Genomic DNA, 21938 nt, shown 5'->3' with positions numbered 1-21938 from the left:
GAACAAAACATTAATCCCGTATACGGCCAGAAGAAACTGTATATAAACGAGCGGCAATGTTCATGCTCTGCAATTCTTGGAAGAGAAGCTTGGCCGCATAAGGGATATACAGCTGCGAGCAAGCCGTCTTGTTCTTGCATGCACGACACTCGAAGCTTTGCTTTTTCTGCAAAAAAGGGTCAGAGCCTGAAGCGAGAGGACGGAGAAACGACGTACGAGGTTGGCAATGGCCGTCAAACCGCAACTGTAAGCGAATAGTCAGCATCTGAACAGCGGACTAAATTCAAAAGCTGGACATACATATCACAAACATGAAGTCGGTAAGCGTCGCTTGCATCGAACAAACGTTCCTTCAAGAATCCAGCAATACCATGGGAAATCATACAGTCGCGCTCCATCTCTCCGAAACGCAAACCACCGTCACGACTACGACCTTCCACAGGCTGCCTAGTAAGGATCTGGACCGGTCCACGAGCGCGCGAGTGAATCTTGTCGTCCACCATGTGCTTGAGACGCTGGTAGTACGTCGGTCCAAGGTATACCTGCGCTTGGAGTTTGCGACCAGTGTGACCGTGGTACATGACTTCAAGACCACGCGATTGGTACCCTCTCTGGCGCAGGAAAGTGGAAACACCCTCGACCGTGAGGTCAGTGAAAGGCGTGGCATCACCTTCGTTACCAATGAGAGTTGCGACCTTGGAGAGCAAACACTCGACCAAGTGACCGATTGTCATACGGGAAGGAATGGCGTGAGGGTTGATGATGAGATCGGGGACGATACCTTCCGCCGTGAAAGGCATGTCCTCTTGCCGGTAAGCGATACCAATAGTACCCTTCTGACCGTGACGCGAGGCGAACTTGTCTCCGATTTGAGGAATACGCGTTGACCGAACACGAACTTTGACGAACTTCTGACCCTCCGAGTTAGTTGTGATGAGCACTTGGTCGACGATACCATTCTCTGTGCTCTTCAAAGGCGTCGAGACATCGCGTCTTGTGTGCGTTCGGGTACGTTGGCCGAGTTCCTCGCTGTCTGGAGGGATGGGTGCTGTTTTGCCAATGATGATGTCTTCACCAGTAACGTTGGTACCCGGAGCAATCAAACCGTCGTCCTCGATCTTGTCGTAAGTTCCGTGCTTCATGCGGAGCGTGGTCTCCCTCGTCGGCTTTTCGAACTCTTCTAACTGCTGAATGCCGCTCTTCTTCTCTAGATCCATGTAGCTTCGGTAGTAGATACTTCGGAACAGACCTCGGTCAATGGAACTTTGGTTCACAATGACGGAGTCTTCCTGGTTGTAACCGCTGTAACACAAGATGGCGACGATGGAGTTTTGGCCGGCGGGGAGTTCTCGGAATTTGAGGTACTCCATGGAGCGAGTAGTGGCGAGGGGCTTTTGAGGGTAATAGAGGATGTTGGCCATGGTGTCCATACGAATCAAGAAGTTGGTGAGGAAGATACCCATGGCTTGTTTACCCATGGCGGATTGGTAGGTGTTACGAGGGGACTAGAAGGAATCAGAACACCGCTTGATTCATCAATGTCCTAGGGAACTTACTTGGTTGTGATCGGGGAAAGGGATGATACTGGCACAGATACCAAGGATCATACTGGGATGAATCTCGCAGTGGGTCCAAGTATGGGCATGGGTGCCTGCCTTCAAGCGCGCAGCAGGATCGTAATCTTCATGGTCCTGTATCTCCATGCCTTCGGATTGCCGTCGAGAGACTTCGAGATCTTCCGGCGTCATACAGATCATCACCGTCTCCTCTTCTTCGGCATCCAACAGCTCTACAATACCGGACTTGATGAGGTTTTCCCACTTCCATTCCTCGCCATCGTCATTCTCCGAGTTAGCCAACCATCGCACATGCTTCTTCTGCAGAACCAGTTGCTGATTCTCCACGATGAAGAGCGGGCGACAGACGCGACCAGCGTCAGTATACAAACGGAGTTCTCGTTCTCGGATGTCGCGAACCACTGAGACTTCGGGACTGATATCATCCTTCCGTCGCAGCTTCTTGATGGTCTTGACGAGGTTGGCAGGGTCTCTGTGAACGCCCATCCAGACACCATTGACAAAGACCTTCGTGCAAGGTGTGGTCGAATGGGCATTTTCTTCCAAGGACTCCAATCCCCACTCCTCCAAGAACTCGATGACGGGTGCGGAATAGGAACCGACGGAAATACATGCCATTAAGGCCAAGTTCTTGACGAGACCGCAAGCTTGACCTTCGGGCGTTTCGGCGGGGCAAACCATGCCCCAATGGGTGTTGTGTAACTGACGAGGTTTGGCAATCTTTCCTTCTCGTCCCAGTGGAGTGTTGCACCGACGAAGATGGGAGAGTGTGGAAGCATACGTGTATCGGTTGAGCACCTGTGAGACACCGGCCTTTGAGGACATGGATTTCTTCTGATCACCCCAATTTCCTGTGGCCAACGAGTATTTGAGACCGTTGGTGATCGTTTGGTGCTTGACAGCAAGGGAAAGGTTAAACTCCTTGTGTGTTTCGACGCACTGCAACAAGTCAATACGAATGCGCCCGACATGGAGCTGGATTAACTCACCTTCTGCAAGTAGCGATAGACATCTTTGGTGAGCTTGCGGAAGAGCATACGGAACAGGTTGGCGAGAAGGGGGCCAGCAAGGTCAAGTCGCTTCTTGCCGAAGTGATCACGATCGTCGAGTTCTCGTCGTTCAAGAGCGGCAAGAAGCAGTCGATGGATCATGTAGCCGAAGAAGTAGGCCTTCTTGGACTCGGAGCCTTCAGCCATCGAGATGTGGGGCAACATCTCCTTCTGCAGGATTTCCTGCGCATATCGAATACGGCGGTCGCGAGGAAGGCCGGTGGTAGTACCACGATTTCCAATGAAGTCGAGTGCCACTTCACGGTCTTGAATAACGAAACCATCGTCGATACAGGGCTTCAACATTTCCAACATTTGGGCGTCCTGCATGTCGTAGCAAATGTGTTCGAGAATGTCGCGGTCGGAGATCACGCCCAAAGCGCGGAAAACAACCCAGATGGGAATATCGACCTTAATGTAGGGGATGGTCGCTTTCATGACGTTTCCGAGCTATGGAACAGGGATTGGCGCACGCCATTGCATTTTAAGATTTGTTACGTACCGAACGCTCCTGATTTCTGTGGAACATCTTGACCTGGAACTGACTGATAGTCTTGCCACCCCGCTCTACTGCGCTACGAATTTCGGCCAAAAAGTTGATGGGGGAAGGTTGCGCTTTCGCAAAGACGTAGACGTGGTTGGTGGCCATCCGTTCTTGAGCAATGAGCACCTTCTCGGAACCGTTGATGATAAAGTATCCTCCAGAGTCATAGGGACATTCGTTGAGGTCGTAAAGATCCTGGTCACGCAGTTCATGGAGAATGCAGAAACTCGAGCGCAACATGATGGGGACCTAATTGCCTTGGAGTTGAAGCAAACTAGGCAGACTCGAGTGCAAGAAAACGCACCTTTCCGATCCAGATTTTCGCAGCGTCGCCATCGGTGTCTTCGTGCTCTGCCTCCCAAGTAATGTCGCCTGGCACTGCAGGATCTTCCCGACCAACCAAAACGCGCTTTCTCATCTCAATATACAGCGGTGCTGAGTATGTCAAGTTTCGCAGACGAGCTTCTTGAGGGAAAACGGGTACGACGGAACCGTCTGCCTCTGTAACGGTTGGACGCGACAGATAGATTTGGCCGAACTTGATCTCGTAGCGGCGGGTCATGTCGCCTGCCTGGCCTGTATGCTGGTCTGCCTGGTCCAAGATGAGGTCTGAGTTTTCGTCTACCAACTCCTGCATCGTATTTTGCACGAATTCATCGAAAGAGTCGAGTTGCTGCCGGACAAGACCTTTCTGGTCGAAGAAACTGGAGATCACCGTCCAGCAGTCTTCCTGAGTAATTGGCGCATAGTCCTCATCGTATTCTTCCTGTCCATAGTTGGGGTCATCGAAGGCATAGTGGTCCTGCGAGAACTCTACAAGAGAAACGTTTCAAGGAGCTGCAAATGCAGAAGCGCTGATATTTACCTTGACTCATGACCTTTTGCTGTGGTTTGGATGTAGAAAAAATGAGTTCAACTCCTTCTGCCAACGATCTGTCGTCCTTTGGGTGTTAAAGGATGGGATTTAACGAAGTCGGGGTTGAACGCCAATCGCACAATGGCGGCGTATTGAAGACAAGAGCGTTTGGACCGCTTGCCTGGCCCTGTGCAACCTAATTTGTCAGCAATGTTTGGCTCTGTTGTCCAGCGCCTTGACTCATTCAGCTTTGGCGCCGCGCGAGTCACAAAACGCGTCCTCGTCAATTTAACCCAACGACTGGTTACAAATGAAGTAGACTACAACAGTCAGTTTACTTTGGTTGGATCCGGAGCCTCAAACAACGCCGCCTGTTCCTTATCTTCACCATTCCCCTGCTTTACAGGCCCAAGCCTTTCGATCGCTTCAAGAAGTCCAGTCAACTTGGTCTCCGCATGTCGTGCATAGTGTCCCTTGAATTTGGTGAATACTGTGTTTAACGCAAGTCTTGTTATTGTGCTCACCCCGAAAATGACAGTGTGGTTCAGGTAATGGAATGCCTCGTAGAGTTCTGCACGCAGATCAAATTCGTCCACCGGCTCAGTCTTGGGGTTGTTTTCGAAATAGGTGTCGAAGAACGTCTGAGGGAATCCTCCAAAGATGCGTGCGATTGCCAGACTTGGAACAATCAACCTATATGCCATCTTCTGGGCAAAAACCAACGTACTCGGATTCATTGTGCCCATAAAACGATGCTGGGTCATAAATCACCGGTTTCTTAGTCGCCTCATCGACTCCTACATTCCCGCTCTGAAAAAGTTGTCAAGTCCGTTACTTGCTAACGGAAGGCGCCACTTACCCAAAGATCTCCATGTAGGAGTACTGGTTGAATGACAAGATGTCCCAAAAGTCGAGGAATGACCCTGGACGGACGTCATCAACACGACATTCCTGGGAGGGAGTGAACATACATACTGGCTAATGACTTTGTCACCAACTTTGCACAAGTGCTCCTTCCCTCCTTTCCTCCGTATCTCACTGATCAGATGCTGATACATTGCAGAATAGCACTTCTCCCATGTTGGATACCATCCATTCTCGAAGCGAGTTGGACCGCAATGAGTCGGTACGTGGAATCCAAATCCATGCAAACTCTTCAGTTGGTGGAGTTCGTTGGCCAACCTTTTGGCAAGTTCCTTCGCGGCTGGGGTGGTTAGATGACCCATGTTCTTGTACTCTGATATGAAGTACGGCTTTCCATCTTGAAGTGTGCCATACGCGTATACCTCTGGAGCCAGTCCAGGTGCTGCCCTTTGGATAGCCTTCAACGATTCCGCCTCGCCGACATACTGCTCTTGTTCAGCTGGTGATCCTTGCTTGACAAAATATGATCGCCCAGATTTCGACTGTATCTTGGGAAGGTTCCCAGAATACTCCTTAGCGGTGTCGATTTTGTCCAGTTCTTGTTTGAGAGCGAAGGTGAGAGCGCCGTACATGGTCAAGTCGTTCGTTGGCCCCTCTCTTTGCGTGTGGTGATGTCATTAACACGGTGGCTCTTCGCCATCAGATATCATTCTGCTGCACCCTTGCCGGAGAGTTGCCGAGAGCGGGTTGCGGATGAAGAGCCGCTGGAAGCTTTACTCATACATGCAACGCTCATGGTGCGCAATGTCGCCATCTGGACTCATTGCAGAGGCTTATGAAAGGATTTCTGCTTGTGAAATTTCCCCAAGTCCATTTGGCAAGATCCAACGATGTCCTACATCAATAAGCCCGTCCCCGGCGCCTACCAATTCTTCCCGTTGAATGAACCTGAGATTGGGGAGCGACAGGATGTCAAGGTATGTACTGCTTTGAGTTACCAAAGGTTTGAGCAAGGCTGAACCAGACTCAGGAGGCAGACCCCAAGCTATTCCACCCGATTACTCTCAGAAATGTGACATTCAAAAACAGAATCTGGGTCGTATGTTGCGCATCTTACAATGTGTTCAACTCGAGAGTTCACCCTCTGGGAAGTCTCCCATGTGTCAATACAGTGCAAAGGATGGACACGTAACCGACTGGCATCTTGTTCATCTTGGCGTAAGTCCCACCACGGATAAGACGGACATATCTTGAAAATACCTAGGGCTACGCAACTCGAGGAGTGGGGGCAATATGCGCCGAAGCAACAGCAGTTGTACCAGAAGGACGTATATCTCCAGAAGACGCAGTAAGTTGTATTGTATTCTCAGAGTGAATGAGCCTCACCCGGGGTTACAATAGGGCCTTTGGACCGATTCACAAATAAAGCCCTGGAAACGAGTTGTCAACTTCTCTCATGCGCAAGGGACGAAGATCGGGATCCAACTTGCCCATGCTGGTCGGAAGGCATCTTGTCATGCACCCTGGGTGCAAAACAAGGCACCGTCGGGTACTTCTCATGTTGCACAGGCTGATGAAGGCGGGTGGCCTGACAATGGTGAGACCTCTGAACTCACCTCGAGGACCGCTATAACTGACGTCTACCAGTTCGCGGGCCGTCGAATATTCCTTTCGAAACCTCGTATGCGAAACCTCGAGAGCTTTCAATAAAGGAACTAGATGGATTGGTTGATGCTTTCACTGCTGCTACCCATAGATCTGAAAAGGCAGGCTGTAAGTGTCTCGTTTACCTCCCCCGTCGTCCTCATATAAAACGGATCATGTCCAGTCGACTTCATCGAGATCCACGCCGCCCATGGTTACCTGCTCCATGAATTCCTTTCGCCTCTCTCAAACAACAGAGCGGACGAGTATGGCGGCTCTTTCGAGAACCGGATCCGATTCTTGCTTCGGGTCGTTAAAGCAACTCGCAAGGCCTGGCCAGACAAACCTCTATTCGTGAGGGTCAGCGCTTCCGACTGGGCTGAAGGGCCGGAACAGGGAGACGACGGCGAGTGGAGATACTGGGGACTGGAGCAAAGCAAACTACTCGCCCAAAGGCTTCACGAGGAAGGTGTCGACCTGCTAGACGTCAGCTCTGGTGGGCTCTGGGCCAACCAGAAGGTCCCAGCCGTTCCAGGATACCAAGTGCCTTTCGCAGCCGAGATCAAGAAGGCAGTCCCAGACCTCGTCGTCAGCGCCGTCGGTCTCATCACGCAGCCTGAACAGGCTGAAGGGTATTTGCAAGAGGGAAAGGCAGATGTGATCTTCTTGGCTCGAGAGTTGATGCGCAATCCCCACTGGCCGCTCTACGCAGCCCAGAAACTCGGTGTCAAAGTGAAAGCTGCAAATCAATACGAACGCGGCTGGTAGTGTCATAGTAAGTAGAGTTAACTGAATCTACAGTCTATCCGGGGGGAAAGGCGAACAGATAAGGTTGCCGCTTTACGAGAGGTAGCTGGGAAGGATAGTGTGCAGGGAGGTCGGTGGTTGTTTCAGGTGCTTCCACAGGAAGTCATGGAAGTCCACCGCGTCTGGCCCAGGATTCGGGTTTACGACGTTATCGAGTTGCAGTTGCTTGATCTGAACATGTGCCCTCTTAGTACATGGTGTCGGAAAAGGACCACACTAACCACAGCGTACCTGGTCTCTCGTTATTGTGAATAAGTTAACAGGAAGTTTCTCCATGACGGCGGCTTGTACCATTCCGACCGAGAGTGGTAAAGAAATGATTGGACGAGTGCGAGGGATATACTTCAGTACGAATGCCATCAGCTGCCTGAAGTCGTGTACTCAAGGGCTGTCAGCATTAACGGCAAGCCGAGGGAGGCAATGACAGACCTGTGGGACCACCAGCTTCGAGAATCTTCCCCGATATTTCCCTCTCGATTGCAGGATCCCCTCTAGTCATCAACTCAACTCCTTTACCCAAATCTCCCGCATAAACAGGCTGGAACTTGGATGTGCCGTCGTTGAAGACAGGAAGGAAGGGCAAGAAAGCGGAAAGTTTGGCGAATCTCTGGGGAACCACGTTAACACAGACTAGATGCCTGCCTTGGCAACTCACATTAAAGAAATCATCTTCAGGTCCGAAAACCAAGCTAGGTCGTATGATAGTTGCGTCCGGGCAAGCCTCTCTCACAGCTCGCTCTCCCAACGCCTTCGTCTTGGCGTACGCAATGTCGCTCGTCGCGTCTGCGCCGATGGCACTGAAGTGAATCAGCCTCGCTCCAGCCTCCTTAGCAGCCAGGGCAGCGTTTTCTGCCCCTTTGACTTGTATTTTCTCGAAGTCTGAAAGCGAGCCATGCAAGAGCCCCACCATCGAAACGACCGTATGGGCATCCTCGAACGCGGGTTGGAGCGTACCGGGTTTTGTGATGTCGACCGGGACAGCGGATAGGATCTCTGAGGGAATTTCAGTTTGGAGGGTTTCGAGGAGAGCGGTGGGATTGCGCGAAGAGAGTTGTATTCGGCGGGGAACGACAGGGTTGGACGCGATACATTTCGCAATATGCTTGCCTAGTTGGGTTTCTGATTTAGACAGGTCCTGGGAGAGCGTGAAACGCATTGTTGTACCTATGAACCCTGCTCCACAAAGTACAATTTTCTTCGACGCCATTTTCATCCCAGAGTACTACTAGCTCGACAAGCAGGAAGAGAGTAATAGGAAGCAGCGCATCTCGCTCGCGGGTCTCTGATTTCCAACACAATTACGAAAGCTGTTCAAAGAAGCTCCATGGCCATGACTATGATCAGCAGTGCAATTGAGGTCAGCCTACAGTTATCGGAACTGACTCGGGGAGACATTCGCAGAAAGGGTTGAGCTCTGAGTGTGAAAGGGAAATGCTACATGGGGTGGAATTATGCACTTCCCTCACCGGATTGTCGTCGTCAACTTTGTAGCGTCAGTTGTATTCCATTTGGCACGAAGTGAACTGGTAATGGGCTTAATTCGCCCAGTAATAAAGAACGATAAAAATACAGAATTCATACAATAAAAACGGCACCCTAAAATAAGGGCAGCAAGTGTGGATGAGGTCTGTGTATCACTACTATGCATCGTCAAAATTGGGAACAACACTACCGATGTCCCCAACGATAACGACGCCGTCATCGGTAGCGCTGGACTTGGCCCGCCGTCGTTTTGGCTGAGATTTTGTAGACGTTGAGGCTTCCTCTGCGGGCTCGACCTCTGCGGTAGTGGTGTCTGGCCTGGGTATCAAAGATGGTCGAGGCGTCGGTGCACGGATTTCAGGTACGGGGCCAGAAAAGTCTTTTCCAGTCATCCTCGACAGAGTTTCGATATCTAGGGAACGTTCAGGAATGGCAAAAGCAGTTGCGGACAGAATCATACTCACCAACTTCCGTTCGATTGTTCAGACAGTAGTTTATCCGCGCAGGGTTTTTCTTGTCCTCCACCTTGAATTTGTTTTTGCAAGATTTTCTATCTCGTCCAGGTAGGACATAAGCGATGAGCTCGTAGTTTTCACCGAATTGGGAAAGTGCCTGAGCAAGTGTCAGTTGGTATAAACGACAGGCGCTCTGGTTACATACCTCGTAGAAGAGCTCAGTCTCTTCAGCACTCCAGCGTGAACCGCGGAATCGCTTTCCATACGTCCCAGAATTGACGAATTTCGTGTGATCAGACTCCGTGACATGGGTATAATTGGCCGTATCGTCCGCCTCTTCTCGATTGACAACCAAGGAGTCCTCGTCGATGATGGTCTCCCCGTTGGGACCTATCCTGACTTGCACGTTATATCGACTGGTGGTAAGATCCTGCGTGTAGTCAAAGTCCGGTGTGACATCGTCGGCACTGCTGCCACTGGGCGTTTTTATTTGGGGCGTAGGTGCTGGTGTTGCTGGAACTTCGCCATCGGCGATGAGTTCAGCTTCTTCATCTGTGCGACCGTATTTCTTGGCCTCCATGATCGCTCGCATCCTTGCCCTCTTCTCCCTGTTCCTCTGCTTCCAAGCCGCGTGATTACTTTGGATTTCGGCTGCCTTACTGCTAACCCTTCCTTGTCCAGTATCTTCGCATAGCGAAGCCATAGTAACGACCGTTGGGTCAATGTCTTCCCCCGGGTCTGCTGTGGGATCGTAGGGTGGCAGGGAAGGCCCCCTCGAACGTCTTCCTCGACCACCTTTGGGTTTTGGTGCCTCCTCTCCTTCGGGAGTCGTTGTAGAAGATCGCTTTCTCTTCCGTTTCCCCTTGGTTGCATGGCCATCCTCGGGGCCGTTGGCTTGTTCCAAGGCAGGCTGAGAAGAAGTCGAAGCAACTGGTTGGGTCGACGTGGAAGGTTCGTCGTTACCCAACGCCGCTGAGCCTTGTGCCGCACCACTGCTTGTCTGCGCATTGGAAGGAACGGTTATGGCGTTTCCGACTGGGTTGGAGGGTATGGGAAGGACGGTGGCCGGAGGATAGTTGGTTGGTACGGCGAGCACGCTGCCTGGACGAGGGATGTTTATAGGAACGGCGAATGGACTTCTGGACGTCGTGGATGGTACTGTAATCGGTGTCCTTGCTGTGCTTGAAGGAGCGACTGGAGTACTAATGAGGGTGGGTGGTCGTGAGAGAGAGGGTATAGGCACAGGTATCGCTGGGGTATTCGCATTTTGTGAGCCCGAATGGGTGACAGGTGAAGGAACAGACACAGTTATTGGCTGAGACGGCGGTTTTGGCGCCAGTGGAGATGGCTGCGATGGCATCTGGGGAGTGGATCCATTTGGTATTGAAGATGGCCCTACTGGGTCGGATGGAGGGGCCGAGGTAGAGTTACTTGCCAGTACGTTGGCCTCGACAGTGACTGACGACGTCGCTTGGGGGACTGGAGGCGGAGGCGGGGGCATTGGCGGCCCCGATCTAGATGGCGTAGCATCCTGGGTTGGGGTCGGGGCGACCGACGACTGTCTCGAGGCGCTGCCAGGGCCAGCTGCCCTTGGGCGGGCCTTGACTAGTGGTTTGAAGACAGCACTTCCCTTTTCTAAGAGACAGTTAGAGCTTTTCGGGTCAGGAACGTCGTTACTCACGGACTCTACTCGACATGAGCGTCGGCAAAAGAAAAGAGAAAAACGACAAGACGCGCTCGCTGAAACGGCGGTGACTCGGATCAGCGAGCTCCGGCGAGATAAGATTCTCTCAGAAAGGCAACTCCTCCTTTGTTTGTCAGGCAAACAAAACACCCGCGTCTTATCCTGCCACGGTCATGTCGGTCAAAAGCAACCAGCTCCCGACGGTCTATTTACCTGTCGGCCACGAACCTGGATGGGAGAATGTAGTGCAAGAAGACTCGGAGTATGATTCTCAAAGCGACTCGGAAGCATTGAGAGATGTTGCAGAGAGGCAAGTATAGTTGATTCTGGCGGGATTCGTTGCTGACTTCAAGCGACAGTGGCGTTCTTGCACGGTCTCTGAAACAATGTAGGTCGACTTTCGGCAGAGAAGAGTACATCTCAACGTGTACTAGCCAGAGAGAAGTGGTTATATCATATATTTCCCAAGTTTCAGAGCAAGTCCCAAACGAAGACCACTCACGTGCAACCACCTCCCCATGTCCTTCACCCTAGGGGAAGGTGTAATGTGGAAATTGGCCCTCATACTTTCTTGGACACGAAATTCTACGAAGTCACTTACATTGCACATGTTAACACCGAGCAGAAAGTTCAATCGGACCCGCCCTGGCCAGCAGTGACGCCTTACGGGGCGACATATTCATCGTATTACTCGCCCACGAATTCGGGACCACCACCTTCCTACGGGGCAATTTCCTCCTCGCGACAGGACTCATCACACTTGGACGTGATGACTATCTCGGATGAGCTTCAGTGCCGGCTCTTCAAGGCAATGTCTACGGACCCGACATTGGCCAACCTCGTAGTGTTGGCCTCGAAAGAAAAAGCCACCACGCAACAATTGGAACAACTGGCCATCCGCCTTCGGAGACTGGAAGAATCAGCTAGAGAGTTGAACCTCTCAACTTCCTCTGTTATTGGTCCAGAACCTTCCCCGGTCCCAAGTAGAGAATTCGACATTGTCCTTGAATTTCGCGAGGCTCCGACGGAACTGTGGCTGATCCCTCGTGGACCTGCTCTTTTCAAGGTTAATGACTCTGGAGACGGGTATCTAAAACTGAGGTTACCATTTGACGAGGAACGGGCGGGTTCGGACAAAACCCAGCCATCTAGTGGCCTGGGCGAGGATGAGGGCGATGTAGAAGATCCCAGAGAATACGTCAGCTCCAAACTCGTCCTAAAAGCTGTTCCCGAGACTCTGGCGGATACGTTTCGTCGATGGTTGGGGAGCAGGGAAAAGGTCGAAGAATATCGAGGTATATTTGAAGACCTGGTGCGTTCCCTGAATCCACGCCGAATGTTAATGACTAACTCATTGCAGAGGAATCGCACGAAGCGAGTGTATCTTCGGTACCGTCTTACTCCAGGCGATCTGCTGAAGCAACTTCAGACAGTAAGTCCCAATTGTATAAGACACAAGCAAACTATTAAAGTTCTGCATTCAGCTAGAGCAACCGCACCCAATGAGACTCCTCAAAGAGGACCCACGGAAATGTCCACCCGTCAAAAGCAGTGGCAAGTTAACACCAAACGACGGTTCGACCCAGCACTCTCCGGGATTGCAGGAGACCACTGCACCGCCTCCTGAGTTACAGGAAGCATCTGTCCCCCCTTTACCCCAAGAAATACCCCCATTGCCTACGCCTTTGGCCACGCCAGGAGAAAACCACGTGCGCCGTCCTTCGCCGCAAGAAATCCTTGCGTCTCCACCAGCAAAGAAACCAAAAATTTGGCTGCCTGAAGTACGATGCACGATATGCCATCAGCCAGATATCCCACTTTACCTCGGGGGAAGTGAGTGGCTCACTTTCCACGTCCTTCATATCTAGTTGACCGAACTAAACGTGTCCGCGCCAGAATATTGCAGACCCTGTAGGGATTCCGGTCGTATTCCTGGGATTGCTCCAACTATGGTCACAACTCGGCAGAACCTTCATGACGACCCTGGACATTCCAACCAGACCGTCCGGCCGACACTATCCATGAACACATCAACGGATGGTACTGCAAGAAGCGCATCCTCTAGGGCCTCGTCCCGCGAGCCACTCGTCCACTCTCCCCATGACCAGGTTGATGTGCCTAGCGCTGAGAATCGAAACATGCAGGAAGATTGATTGCACTGGTATTTCTATAGATAGAGAAGACAGGGAATAGAGGGAAATGAGTGTGCTAGTGCTACAATAATTGATACATAATTTACAAACAAGGGAATAACAGTCAGGAAAAACGAATGAACGTATACAGTCTATAGATTGTTTGTGTTGTCGGAAGGAGACTAATGTTAGGGTTCACTTGAATATCTTAACGAACCATCCTATCCACCATGCAATCGTACCCAATTGCATGAGCACAATCACCATTTCTATCAAGACCGCAATCCACTGGATGATGATGGCAATCCAGAACAAGGGTAAAGCAGTCCACCGTACACCATCGTATGGGATCCACTGCAGCCGGTAATTCAACATCGAAGTGACGGCGGATTGAAGTTGGAGGTAGTTGACGGCGATCGAAGAGAAGAAGAATATGATGAGACCGAGCCAATGGCGAAGAGAGCGCTGAGGAAGTCCTTGGATAGGATACCGTTTCGCTTCGCCAGTGAATTCGTTGCGGTAGAGGGGGATGATGAGGAAGTCTCGAACGTCTTCTCCGATGGTCTTGCCATATGACCGCCATAGGGGTGTGACAGTGTCCAGAAGAAGCGTAAGTGCGTCCATACCGAAGTCGTAGAAACCCTGGTATCGGTCGCGGTAACTCTCCTCGAGTGCAACAATGTGAGACAGCTTAAGTTATCAAGGTCAGCATTTCCTTCGATTCCACGCCAAGAAAGATACGCACCTCAGGATACAGGACCGATGTTCGAGAGACGGTCAGGTTGTACTCTTCCTTCACCTCGCAATGTAACGCTTGCACGTTCTGAAGTGATTGAGCTATCTCTGCTGCCATGGCCGTGATATTGCCCCGATGGGTTTCCAGAACGTCAAGGGTGTCAATAAGGTTTTCTGCCGGACCCATGAGAATACTCTCAGTCGTCGATGGCGGTTTAGGAGAGTTGGCTAAGAAGGCACGGAAGACTTCACGCTGTCGAGTAACTCGTTGATGAATATCCTCAACAGCTTTGTATCCCTTGAGGCGGCGCGTATGTCCAGTTACAGCAGCTGGGTCATGGCTGAAGGCTTCCACGAGCTCCTTAGGCAACGGGTGATGAGGAATTCCTGGTTTCTTGGCGCTCGCAGCTTGAACGGCGTCGTACTCGCGGACAGAGGCAGATATCCGGTTGAGCATTTGTCTGATACGATGGTTCTGCCTGTTAGACTCTTCCAAGATCCTGAGAAATAAACGTCAGCACGTCGTAACTCGAGAGGAATGATGTAAATGACGAACCGAAGCTTGACCTCGTATTCACGGCGAAGTCGCGCTTCATCATCGTTGGCGTGGCGTTTGACGGTTTCGTTACTGGGTATTGAGGTCCATATGCGCCTCGGTAAGGGATTCTTCTTCGACGGGCCGACCGACTGGCTGAGAGGACTCTTCGACTTGAGGCTGGGATCCGACCCCTTGCTCGAGGTGGATACCCTGAGCTCGAGTGGGATGGACTCACCACGTTCGTCGCGACCGACAACGGAAATGTCCACTTCCGTTCCTGGTGGTCGAGGTGATTGATTTGTAGAGTTAGATATGTGAGGGCGTCTGATGACACCTGATTCGGAGTAGTCTGAGAGGGAGCCGTTCGAGGATGCGTCACTTCTCGGGTTACTTTGGAGATACGGCCGGGGAAAGGGCTGTGGATGGAAAGGCGATGAAGAGGTAGATGCTGATGGGTTTGGGAACCGAAAGCTGCTCGTCGAGTCTAGGGTGCCTCTGACCCTGCTATCTATCGAACCGACATTCGAACGATGGTGAGGGCCAAATGACAGGGTTTCGTGGACTGGGGACAGGGCTTCACTTGGATCACCGACGGCACCAGTGCTTCCATCTGGAATGGTCTCAGCAGAAAAGTTGCTTCCTGGAGGCATAGTGGGGGCATGCCGGGGTTTTTGGGCTTGAACATACTCCTCCATGATGAGAGCAGTCATATGCCAGGGCGGCCTCTCGGTTTTGCGAGAGGGACCTTCTAAATGCCTGAGCCACGAGAAAGGTTCTGCCTTCTCCATGCTGCGTTTGACGGGATCACCCACCGAACCGTACCAGCGAGCTACGTTGAGGAAGTTGAAGTGGTCGTATTCGTCGGGTGACTTCTGCGAATCATCCAAGAGCTTGTATCGACGCGAAAGTTGTTGCTTCGTGATACTGGCTTTCTTATGCGTTTGCTGTGACGCATGGCTCTTAATCTTGTTCAGCCTCTCTGTTGGAGTCGACTTGTAAGTATGGTCATATTGTAGACGCGTCAAGAAACTCCTAACCTTGGTACATGGCTTCTTGCTGTTCAGCCATAACGCCTAGAGGCAAAATTCTGTCCTTCTCTTTCCTCTTCCCAAGGTGCCATTTGCGATCTCGATCGTCCTCTGTGCCAGTTCCTGTCCAATCCAGTGTCCTTCCATTGTCGAGAGACGTGGGAACAGGATGGGCATAAATTGGGATTTGGAAAAGGCCACCGCCAGTGGATGGGCTGAAGTCGAGGTCAGACTGGGTGGTGCTGTTGCTGGTCTTGCGAGGTGGAGTTGGTGACGGGGGTGGCGAGGAAGTTGCCAAGTTACGAGGATTCCAGGGAGATTGAGAAGGGCTGCGCGTCGAGGAGGTGGCGCTAAGCACAGACGCTGGGCTTTCGTTCTGCGACGGAAGGGAAGGTGATTGCTGCTGCCGTTTGAGCCTGGCCTCTCGCCTCGCTTTCAGTTTAATTGCCCTTTGAACGTCCAATAAAATTCTGGGATCTGGAGGCTTTGAGTATATTGATAGAGAATTCGCTAAACTACGGACCTTCATGGGCTGGAAGGCAAGGCGGTCAGATCGCGTCAAGGTGAGATTGGAGCTACCCCACTCACATAAATCGTACTCGTTGGCGAAGAGATGGGCATCCTGCTCTACCTCTGGAGGCACATTCCCGATATCCATTATCCCTGGACTAGGTATCCTGCGGTGTCGAAGTGTTGGCGAATTCAAGGGCGACCCATTGCCCTGTACCGACCGTCGCTGGTTACCCTTCTGAGGATTTAGAGGTGAGCTGCGTCGAACGGGTGGCGCAAGATTGCCATAGGACTTCTGGAGATAATCGGGGTATTGTCGTGGAAGTCGTCCAGCAGAGGGCTCAAGGGAAGGCGGGTAATGGATGCGAGACCCCGAGGTGCTTGCGACGTTCGTTGGCACCGGTTCAGTGAATACATCTTGCGACTCTTTAGTCGTCGGGGTCGTATTCTCCATTGCCGCAGGCCAGTATTCGACCCTACATTCAACTTGCGAAGGCCTGCTGGCAATGACTGGAGACAGCGAAGGTGGAGAGACTGAGAGAACGTTGAGGCATCCAGCGCCAATGGCGGCATTCTAGGCTGCCGCATGGCACGGCAAATGGGGATACGGGGACCACACGGGATCTATTTCACGGATCGACGGCCTTCTCCGGACCCTGCACGAATCCAAAGTGCGGTGTTTTGGGATACTCATACTACGATAGCAGTGTCCTGTCGGTCTACTCTAAAGGGTCTAGATGTAATTACGAATGAATACCAGTATGTACTGTATAGCCCGCCCTCTCATTTGAAGCGTGGTAGTTTCTTGCCAGGGTTTTGTTTCCGTCTGATCAAGAGGCGAGCGAACATCACGGCGGTTAGCGCAGAAAGCGAGTACCTAGACAAAGATAAGTAAAGGAAGGTGAGGTGTGATGTACAACCGTACCATGTAATCACATAGGACAAATGGGCATTGCGCAAGTCGACAGTCGGCGGTCGTCCAATGGGCAGCCCCTTCTCCAGCCTCGAAGTAGCCTCACCAGCATGTCCCTCTGGAATTGAAGCGTTAGCACATAGACCAGATATACCAGGGTAGACATACCAAAAATCTGCTCAATGAAGACAGGTTGCACGCCTGCTTTTTCTCCTCCTGCATGTTCAGACATGGCCTCCACATCCGTCCAGTACCACTTTCCGTTGTCGGGTTCGTTATCTGGAGTGAACCGGTTTCTGGGTTGTGACGTGCGTATCATCCCAAGGACCTCAACCTCCCCCTTCTCCTGATTGAGAGGCGCAGATGCCAATTGCTCGTTGGACACGAAGCCGCGGTCGACCAATATGGTCGTGCCGTTTTCGCGAACTAGCGGGGTAACCACATGTACTCCATGAACCCCTTCACGGACTCGAGGGGAGAGCAGCATCGTATGCTCGTGGTCCCATTTGCCCTTCAGCAGGACCTTTCGGAAAACGAATTCTGGGATGACGGATAGGCTTCGCGGGCTTAGCCATAGTTTATGGAGATGTATTGTGGCAACTCACTTGATTTTGGGAGGCAGCGCCAGGGGTTGTAGCTGTAGCTTCTCCTCAAGCTCGTCAATGAGATTGATTTTCCACTTGAGCCGTTTGAGCTGCCAAGTCCCCAAGGCGAAGGTGAAAAACGGGACAATGCCCACGACAACCATAGTTGGTGTAATCCATGGTTCTTTCCGAGGCTTGTAGATGGTCGGCACACTGGACTTGTTAGCCCTCCAGAAGAATGAGGCGCGCTGGCATTTTGGCAAGGACGGCGTCCGAAAGGTTCGTTGGAAGAGGCGGAACGACGACGACAACATTGGCGCAAGGAGAGCAAGTTCGCACGACGTCTCGCGGTTTCCATATTCGTTGCGCAGCCAATCGCGATCACCGCTGTTTGTGTCATTGTACAGCAAACCCGGCACCTGGCTGGGAGCTGATATTCCCTTTTATTCCCTACCATTCTCGTGTCCTTATCCTATAACAGATTAGTGGAAAATGTGAGTCGTCACTCGATTCTGTTCGACCGCCCGATTCACAGATAATCTAGGTACGGCGGCTCGAGTCGAAGTCGGGGTAACTTCGACGTGGATGAGGAGATGCACTATCCCACTCGTCCTGTCGACAAGGACAAGGCAGAAGCAGAACTTGCAATCCATATCAAGAAGGCAACTAGTCCAGAAGAGACAGCACCCAAACAGAAACATGTCCGGAGTAAGTTTGCAATTCGTTGGGAGATTGAATCCAGGAGGCTGAACACGTCTGCGCAGAATGCATCGTTTACACCTGGGATTACCATTCTTCCATGTCTTTCTGGAGTGGCCTTCGAGTACAGCCAATCCTATCCGATGAGGTTCAGACGTTCAAAGCCTTGATCATGGTACACAAGGTCTTGCAGGAGGGACACGGAAACGTACGTTTACCTTTTTGAATTGGACTTGCTACTTCGAGCTGATCATATTGTGTCAATAGACTCTGAAGGAAGCTCAGGGTCAGACTGCATGGCTGGAGACTTGTGCCAGAACCGTCATCACCGACGGAACGCGAGGTAACGTCTATATGACATTGACCTTTGGCCCACGGCTTGACATCGCCATCCAGGATACGGCCCTCTCATCAAGACTTACGTCCAGTTCATCCTCGCCAAGCTACGATTCCACCGACTTCGCCCCGAGTTCAATGGATTGTTTGAATATGCTGAATACATTACTCTGAAGGAAATAGATGATCCTAATGAGGGGTGAGTACCTTGCTGCTCAAGGAAGATTGTTGTATTCATCTCTCGGACTAGGTATGAGACGATCAGTGACCTGATGAACTTGCAAGACCAAATCGACTCCTTCCAGAAATTGGTCTTCTCGCATTTCCGATATTCCACCAACAATGAATGTCGTATCTCTGCCCTGGTACCCCTCGTCAAGGAAAGCTGGGGAATTTACCGCTTCATTATCAGCATGCTGCGCGCTATGCATCGACGTACGTTCCATTGGCAGCAATTATTTCATTTGATCTACAACATTACCTGCAGGTGCAACCGATGTTGAGGCTCTCGAGCCCCTTCGCGAACGATTCGTTCAACAACACTACAACTTGAGAAAATTCTACTACGAATGCTCAAACCTCAAATACCTTACTGGGTTGATCAACGTACCCAAGCTGGGGGCTGTAAGTGAAGATCCTTCAAGCCCTCTGTGCACCGACCGATTCAGTTGATTTGAACAGGAACCACCTAACCTCACCGACAGTGGCGACGCACCCGACCTGCCCGCACGTCCTAAGACAGCTGTCAAGTCGCCATCTCCTCCCGCTGAACCTCAAGCAACAGCCGCCGAAATCGATGCCCAAGCCAAAATGCTCAGGGAGTACGAAGAGAAACAGGCAGCCCTTCAGGCCCAGCGCGAAGCTGAGGAGCGACAGCGGTTGGAAATGGAGGCGCAGCAGCAACGGGAGTTCGAACAACGTCAAAGGGAGCAGGCTGAAGCTCAGAGACTCGCCCAAGAACAACTTCTTCAACAACAGATGATGTACACCAATCAAGCTGCACAACAGCACGCCAGCGAGCTGGAGAGGGAGCTTCTTGCTATGCGAGGACAGTACGAGCGAGACCAGATCTTCCTGGAGCAGTACGATCGAGTACGTCGTTTAACGAAGCGTGCCAAACTCTGTAACTCACTATGATTACAGCGAGTCAAAGCTCTCGAAGCTGAGCTCAGCGCAATGGGCAATCACGTCGGCTCCCAAGTTGCAGCTAAGGATGAGTTGATCAAACAACTCCAAGACCAGGTTACTCTTTGGCGGAACAAGTACGAAGCACTCGCCAAGCTCTACAGCCAACTTCGAACGGAGCACTTGGATATGTTGTCGAAGTTCAAGCAACTACAACTCAAGGCCAACTCTGCACAAGAGTCCGTCGACAAGATGGAGAGGATGGAGCGGGATCTCAAGGCCAAGAATCTCGAATTGGCGGACATGCTTAGAGAACGAGATCGTGCCCGATTCGAGGTTGACAGGCAGAAGTCCTCGCACAAGGAGGAGATTGATCGTCTTCGCCGCGAACTCAACTTTGCCAACGAACGTGCAGAAGACGCAACGCGATCGAAGAGCTCTGAAGTTTCGTCAGTTCTGTCCAGGTACAACAGGCAGATTTCTGAGCTTGAGGATTCCCTTCGAGTAAGTGGTGTTTATTGTTCGTTATTCCGCGTCCGATAATAATGCGCCCTTCAGTCTAAGCAATACCAGATCGACGAGCTTTTGATCAAGTTGGACGAAGCCTCCGCCAACATGGAGCGTATCAAGGAAGAGAAGGAGCAAGAAATTCTTATCCTCCAGGAGGGTATGGACAGCACCCTCCAACAGCTTTCCGAAGTCCAACAGAACCAGGGATTGCTGGACGAGACCACCAACGCCCAGATCGATACTCTCATTCTGGACAACAGGAAGAAGCTCAACGAAATCATTGATTCCATCCTTCAAGCTGCGGTGCACAAAGTGGACGACGCCATCTACGAGCTCGAGTCACCTGCTCAAGCTGGCAATCTCAACTCTACCCCCGAATACACTCTCTCGATGATCGAAAAGGCTACCAACAATGCTACCGAGTTTGCTACCATCTACAACCTCTATCTCAGTGGCGAGGCTGGTGGCGACCATGTCTCGGTCATCAAGTCGGCCAACGAGTTGGCCCAGTCACTCGCAGACGTCCTGATCAACACCAAGGGCATCACTCGACTGGCCAGTGACGACGACGCTGTCGACAAGCTTATCAACGTCGCCCGTGCTGCTGGAGATACTGGTACTCGATTCTTCGAGAACCTCCAGACCTACAAGCTCGACCTTTTGCAGCCTGCCCAGCGCAAGGAAGTCGCGATGCGCAACAACAGTCAAACCCGCGTGGCTTTGACCAAATTGTCCGAGGTGGTCGATGGCCTCATTTCCAAGGGAGCCAAAGCCAGTCGTGCCAATGGCGATCTTGGGGACATTGTCGAGCAAGAGATGCTTAGCGCAGCCAAAGCCATCGAGGCTGCGACCGAGCGTCTCCAGCAACTCATTGCCCGCCCCAAGGACTCGAGCAGGTTCTCTGCCGTTGATCTTCAGGTCCACGACTCGATCTTGTCCTCCGCCATGGCCATCACCAACGCCATTGGTCGTCTCATCAAGGCCGCCACCGAATCCCAACAAGAGATCGTCGCCCAAGGCCGTGGATCCAGCACATCGCAGCAATTCTACAAACGCAACAATCGCTGGACAGAGGGTCTCATCTCAGCCGCGAAAGCCGTCGCCTTTGCCACCAACCTCCTCATTGAGAGTGCCGATGGTGTTCTTTCTGGCACTCACTCTCTCGAGCAACTTATCGTCGCTTCGAACGAAGTCGCTGCGGCCACCGCTCAATTGGTCGCTGCTTCTCGTGTCAAGGCCAACTTGATGTCCAAGACGCAGGAGCGATTGGAGGCTGCTGCCAAGGCGGTCACTGAGGCTTGCAAAGCCTTGGTCCGACAAGTCAAGGCCATCTCTGCTCGCGAAGTGCAAGAAGAGGACGTCGACTACAAGAACATGGCCGTCCTCGAGTTCAAGAAACGCGAGATGGAACAGCAAGTCGAGATTCTCAGGTTGGAGAAGGAGTTGGGTGCCGCAAGACATCGTTTGGGCGCCATGCGTCGTGCAGGATATCATACAGACGAGACAGACTAAAATATCTTCTTTCTTCCTTCATTGCACCGAATAATAGGACATCCATCCACACGTATCATTTCACACTTTTTGCTCTTGGATTTCTAGGATTTTTTTGATTTTCTTTTTACAAGATAGTGCCTCGTATAATCGAATGTCGTTTCTAAAAGGTGCCTGGTGCAAGGATCAATGAGAGATGAGATGATACGATGCAAGCAAAGGGGTAGGATTTGCCCAATGTCACATAAAATGGATATCGCTGATAAAGTACTAAATAACAATAAGTAACGGAAAGGTAAGGACTGGTAGAAGCAGTTGGGATGGAGGAAAGTGAGCGAGTGGGACTGGAAGTGAGTGGATTGAGAGTGAGTGAGT

General features: G+C 51.6%; 9 protein-coding genes across 9 annotated transcripts; 3 read left to right on the top strand and 6 right to left on the bottom strand.

Annotated features, from left to right (window-relative positions):
* Positions 1 to 10: 10 nt before the first annotated feature.
* On the bottom strand, positions 11 to 4045 carry CC1G_15845 (DNA-dependent RNA polymerase II second largest subunit; the record flags this gene model as incomplete). The annotated part of the gene is made up of 8 exons (XM_001829088.1): positions 11 to 166; positions 217 to 244; positions 301 to 1505; positions 1557 to 2516; positions 2567 to 3076; positions 3129 to 3419; positions 3475 to 3983; positions 4036 to 4045. 8 exons carry the CDS (start codon positions 4043 to 4045, stop codon positions 11 to 13), a joined length of 3669 nt encoding a protein of 1222 aa, XP_001829140.1.
* A 310-nt stretch (positions 4046 to 4355) lies between these two features.
* On the bottom strand, positions 4356 to 5522 carry CC1G_15844 (fructosamine Kinase PKL/CAK/FruK; the record flags this gene model as incomplete). The annotated part of the gene is made up of 5 exons (XM_001829087.2): positions 4356 to 4499; positions 4551 to 4704; positions 4754 to 4836; positions 4886 to 4949; positions 5002 to 5522. The coding sequence occupies 5 exons, from the start codon at positions 5520 to 5522 to the stop codon at positions 4356 to 4358; spliced, it is 966 nt and encodes a 321-aa protein (XP_001829139.2).
* Positions 5523 to 5780: 258 nt separating this feature from the next.
* Positions 5781 to 7302, top strand: CC1G_01818 (NADH:flavin oxidoreductase/NADH oxidase; the record flags this gene model as incomplete). Its single annotated transcript, XM_001829086.2, has 7 exons — positions 5781 to 5867; positions 5921 to 5989; positions 6043 to 6108; positions 6155 to 6238; positions 6292 to 6487; positions 6538 to 6663; positions 6719 to 7302. 7 exons carry the CDS (start codon positions 5781 to 5783, stop codon positions 7300 to 7302), a joined length of 1212 nt encoding a protein of 403 aa, XP_001829138.2.
* A 72-nt stretch (positions 7303 to 7374) lies between these two features.
* CC1G_01817 (NADH dehydrogenase) lies at positions 7375 to 8574 on the bottom strand (the record flags this gene model as incomplete). The annotated part of the gene is made up of 5 exons (XM_001829085.2): positions 8506 to 8574; positions 7997 to 8448; positions 7771 to 7948; positions 7573 to 7721; positions 7375 to 7512 (listed from the first exon to the last, which is right to left on the bottom strand). The coding sequence occupies exons 1-5, from the start codon at positions 8552 to 8554 to the stop codon at positions 7375 to 7377; spliced, it is 966 nt and encodes a 321-aa protein (XP_001829137.2). The 5' UTR covers positions 8555 to 8574.
* Positions 8575 to 8981: 407 nt separating this feature from the next.
* On the bottom strand, positions 8982 to 10779 carry CC1G_01816 (hypothetical protein; the record flags this gene model as incomplete). The annotated part of the gene is made up of 3 exons (XM_001829084.2): positions 8982 to 9235; positions 9288 to 9435; positions 9484 to 10779. 3 exons carry the CDS (start codon positions 10777 to 10779, stop codon positions 8982 to 8984), a joined length of 1698 nt encoding a protein of 565 aa, XP_001829136.2.
* A 356-nt stretch (positions 10780 to 11135) lies between these two features.
* CC1G_01815 (hypothetical protein) lies at positions 11136 to 13115 on the top strand (the record flags this gene model as incomplete). The annotated part of the gene is made up of 6 exons (XM_001829083.2): positions 11136 to 11276; positions 11322 to 11350; positions 11497 to 12274; positions 12323 to 12394; positions 12447 to 12795; positions 12859 to 13115. 6 exons carry the CDS (start codon positions 11136 to 11138, stop codon positions 13113 to 13115), a joined length of 1626 nt encoding a protein of 541 aa, XP_001829135.2.
* Positions 13116 to 13289: 174 nt separating this feature from the next.
* Positions 13290 to 16359, bottom strand: CC1G_01814 (hypothetical protein; the record flags this gene model as incomplete). The annotated part of the gene is made up of 6 exons (XM_001829082.2): positions 13290 to 13784; positions 13840 to 14329; positions 14386 to 15346; positions 15405 to 15872; positions 15919 to 15927; positions 15984 to 16359. The coding sequence occupies 6 exons, from the start codon at positions 16357 to 16359 to the stop codon at positions 13290 to 13292; spliced, it is 2799 nt and encodes a 932-aa protein (XP_001829134.2).
* A 233-nt stretch (positions 16360 to 16592) lies between these two features.
* Positions 16593 to 17716, bottom strand: CC1G_01813 (mitochondrial protein required for respiration; the record flags this gene model as incomplete). The annotated part of the gene is made up of 4 exons (XM_001829081.2): positions 16593 to 16782; positions 16831 to 16936; positions 16987 to 17375; positions 17424 to 17716. The coding sequence occupies 4 exons, from the start codon at positions 17714 to 17716 to the stop codon at positions 16689 to 16691; spliced, it is 882 nt and encodes a 293-aa protein (XP_001829133.2). The 3' UTR covers positions 16593 to 16688.
* Positions 17717 to 17995: 279 nt separating this feature from the next.
* On the top strand, positions 17996 to 21584 carry CC1G_01812 (cytoskeleton assembly control protein; the record flags this gene model as incomplete). The annotated part of the gene is made up of 9 exons (XM_001829080.1): positions 17996 to 18110; positions 18167 to 18309; positions 18369 to 18444; positions 18498 to 18636; positions 18688 to 18872; positions 18925 to 19061; positions 19119 to 19529; positions 19581 to 20066; positions 20121 to 21584. 9 exons carry the CDS (start codon positions 17996 to 17998, stop codon positions 21582 to 21584), a joined length of 3156 nt encoding a protein of 1051 aa, XP_001829132.1.
* Positions 21585 to 21938: the final 354 nt, after the last annotated feature.

Source organism: Coprinopsis cinerea, assembly GCF_000182895.1.
Source record: "Coprinopsis cinerea okayama7#130 chromosome 1 map unlocalized cont3.1, whole genome shotgun sequence".
NCBI lineage: Eukaryota > Fungi > Basidiomycota > Agaricomycetes > Agaricales > Psathyrellaceae > Coprinopsis > Coprinopsis cinerea.
Note: the sequence above shows the minus strand (reverse complement) of the source record. Positions and strands in the feature narration are given on the sequence as shown.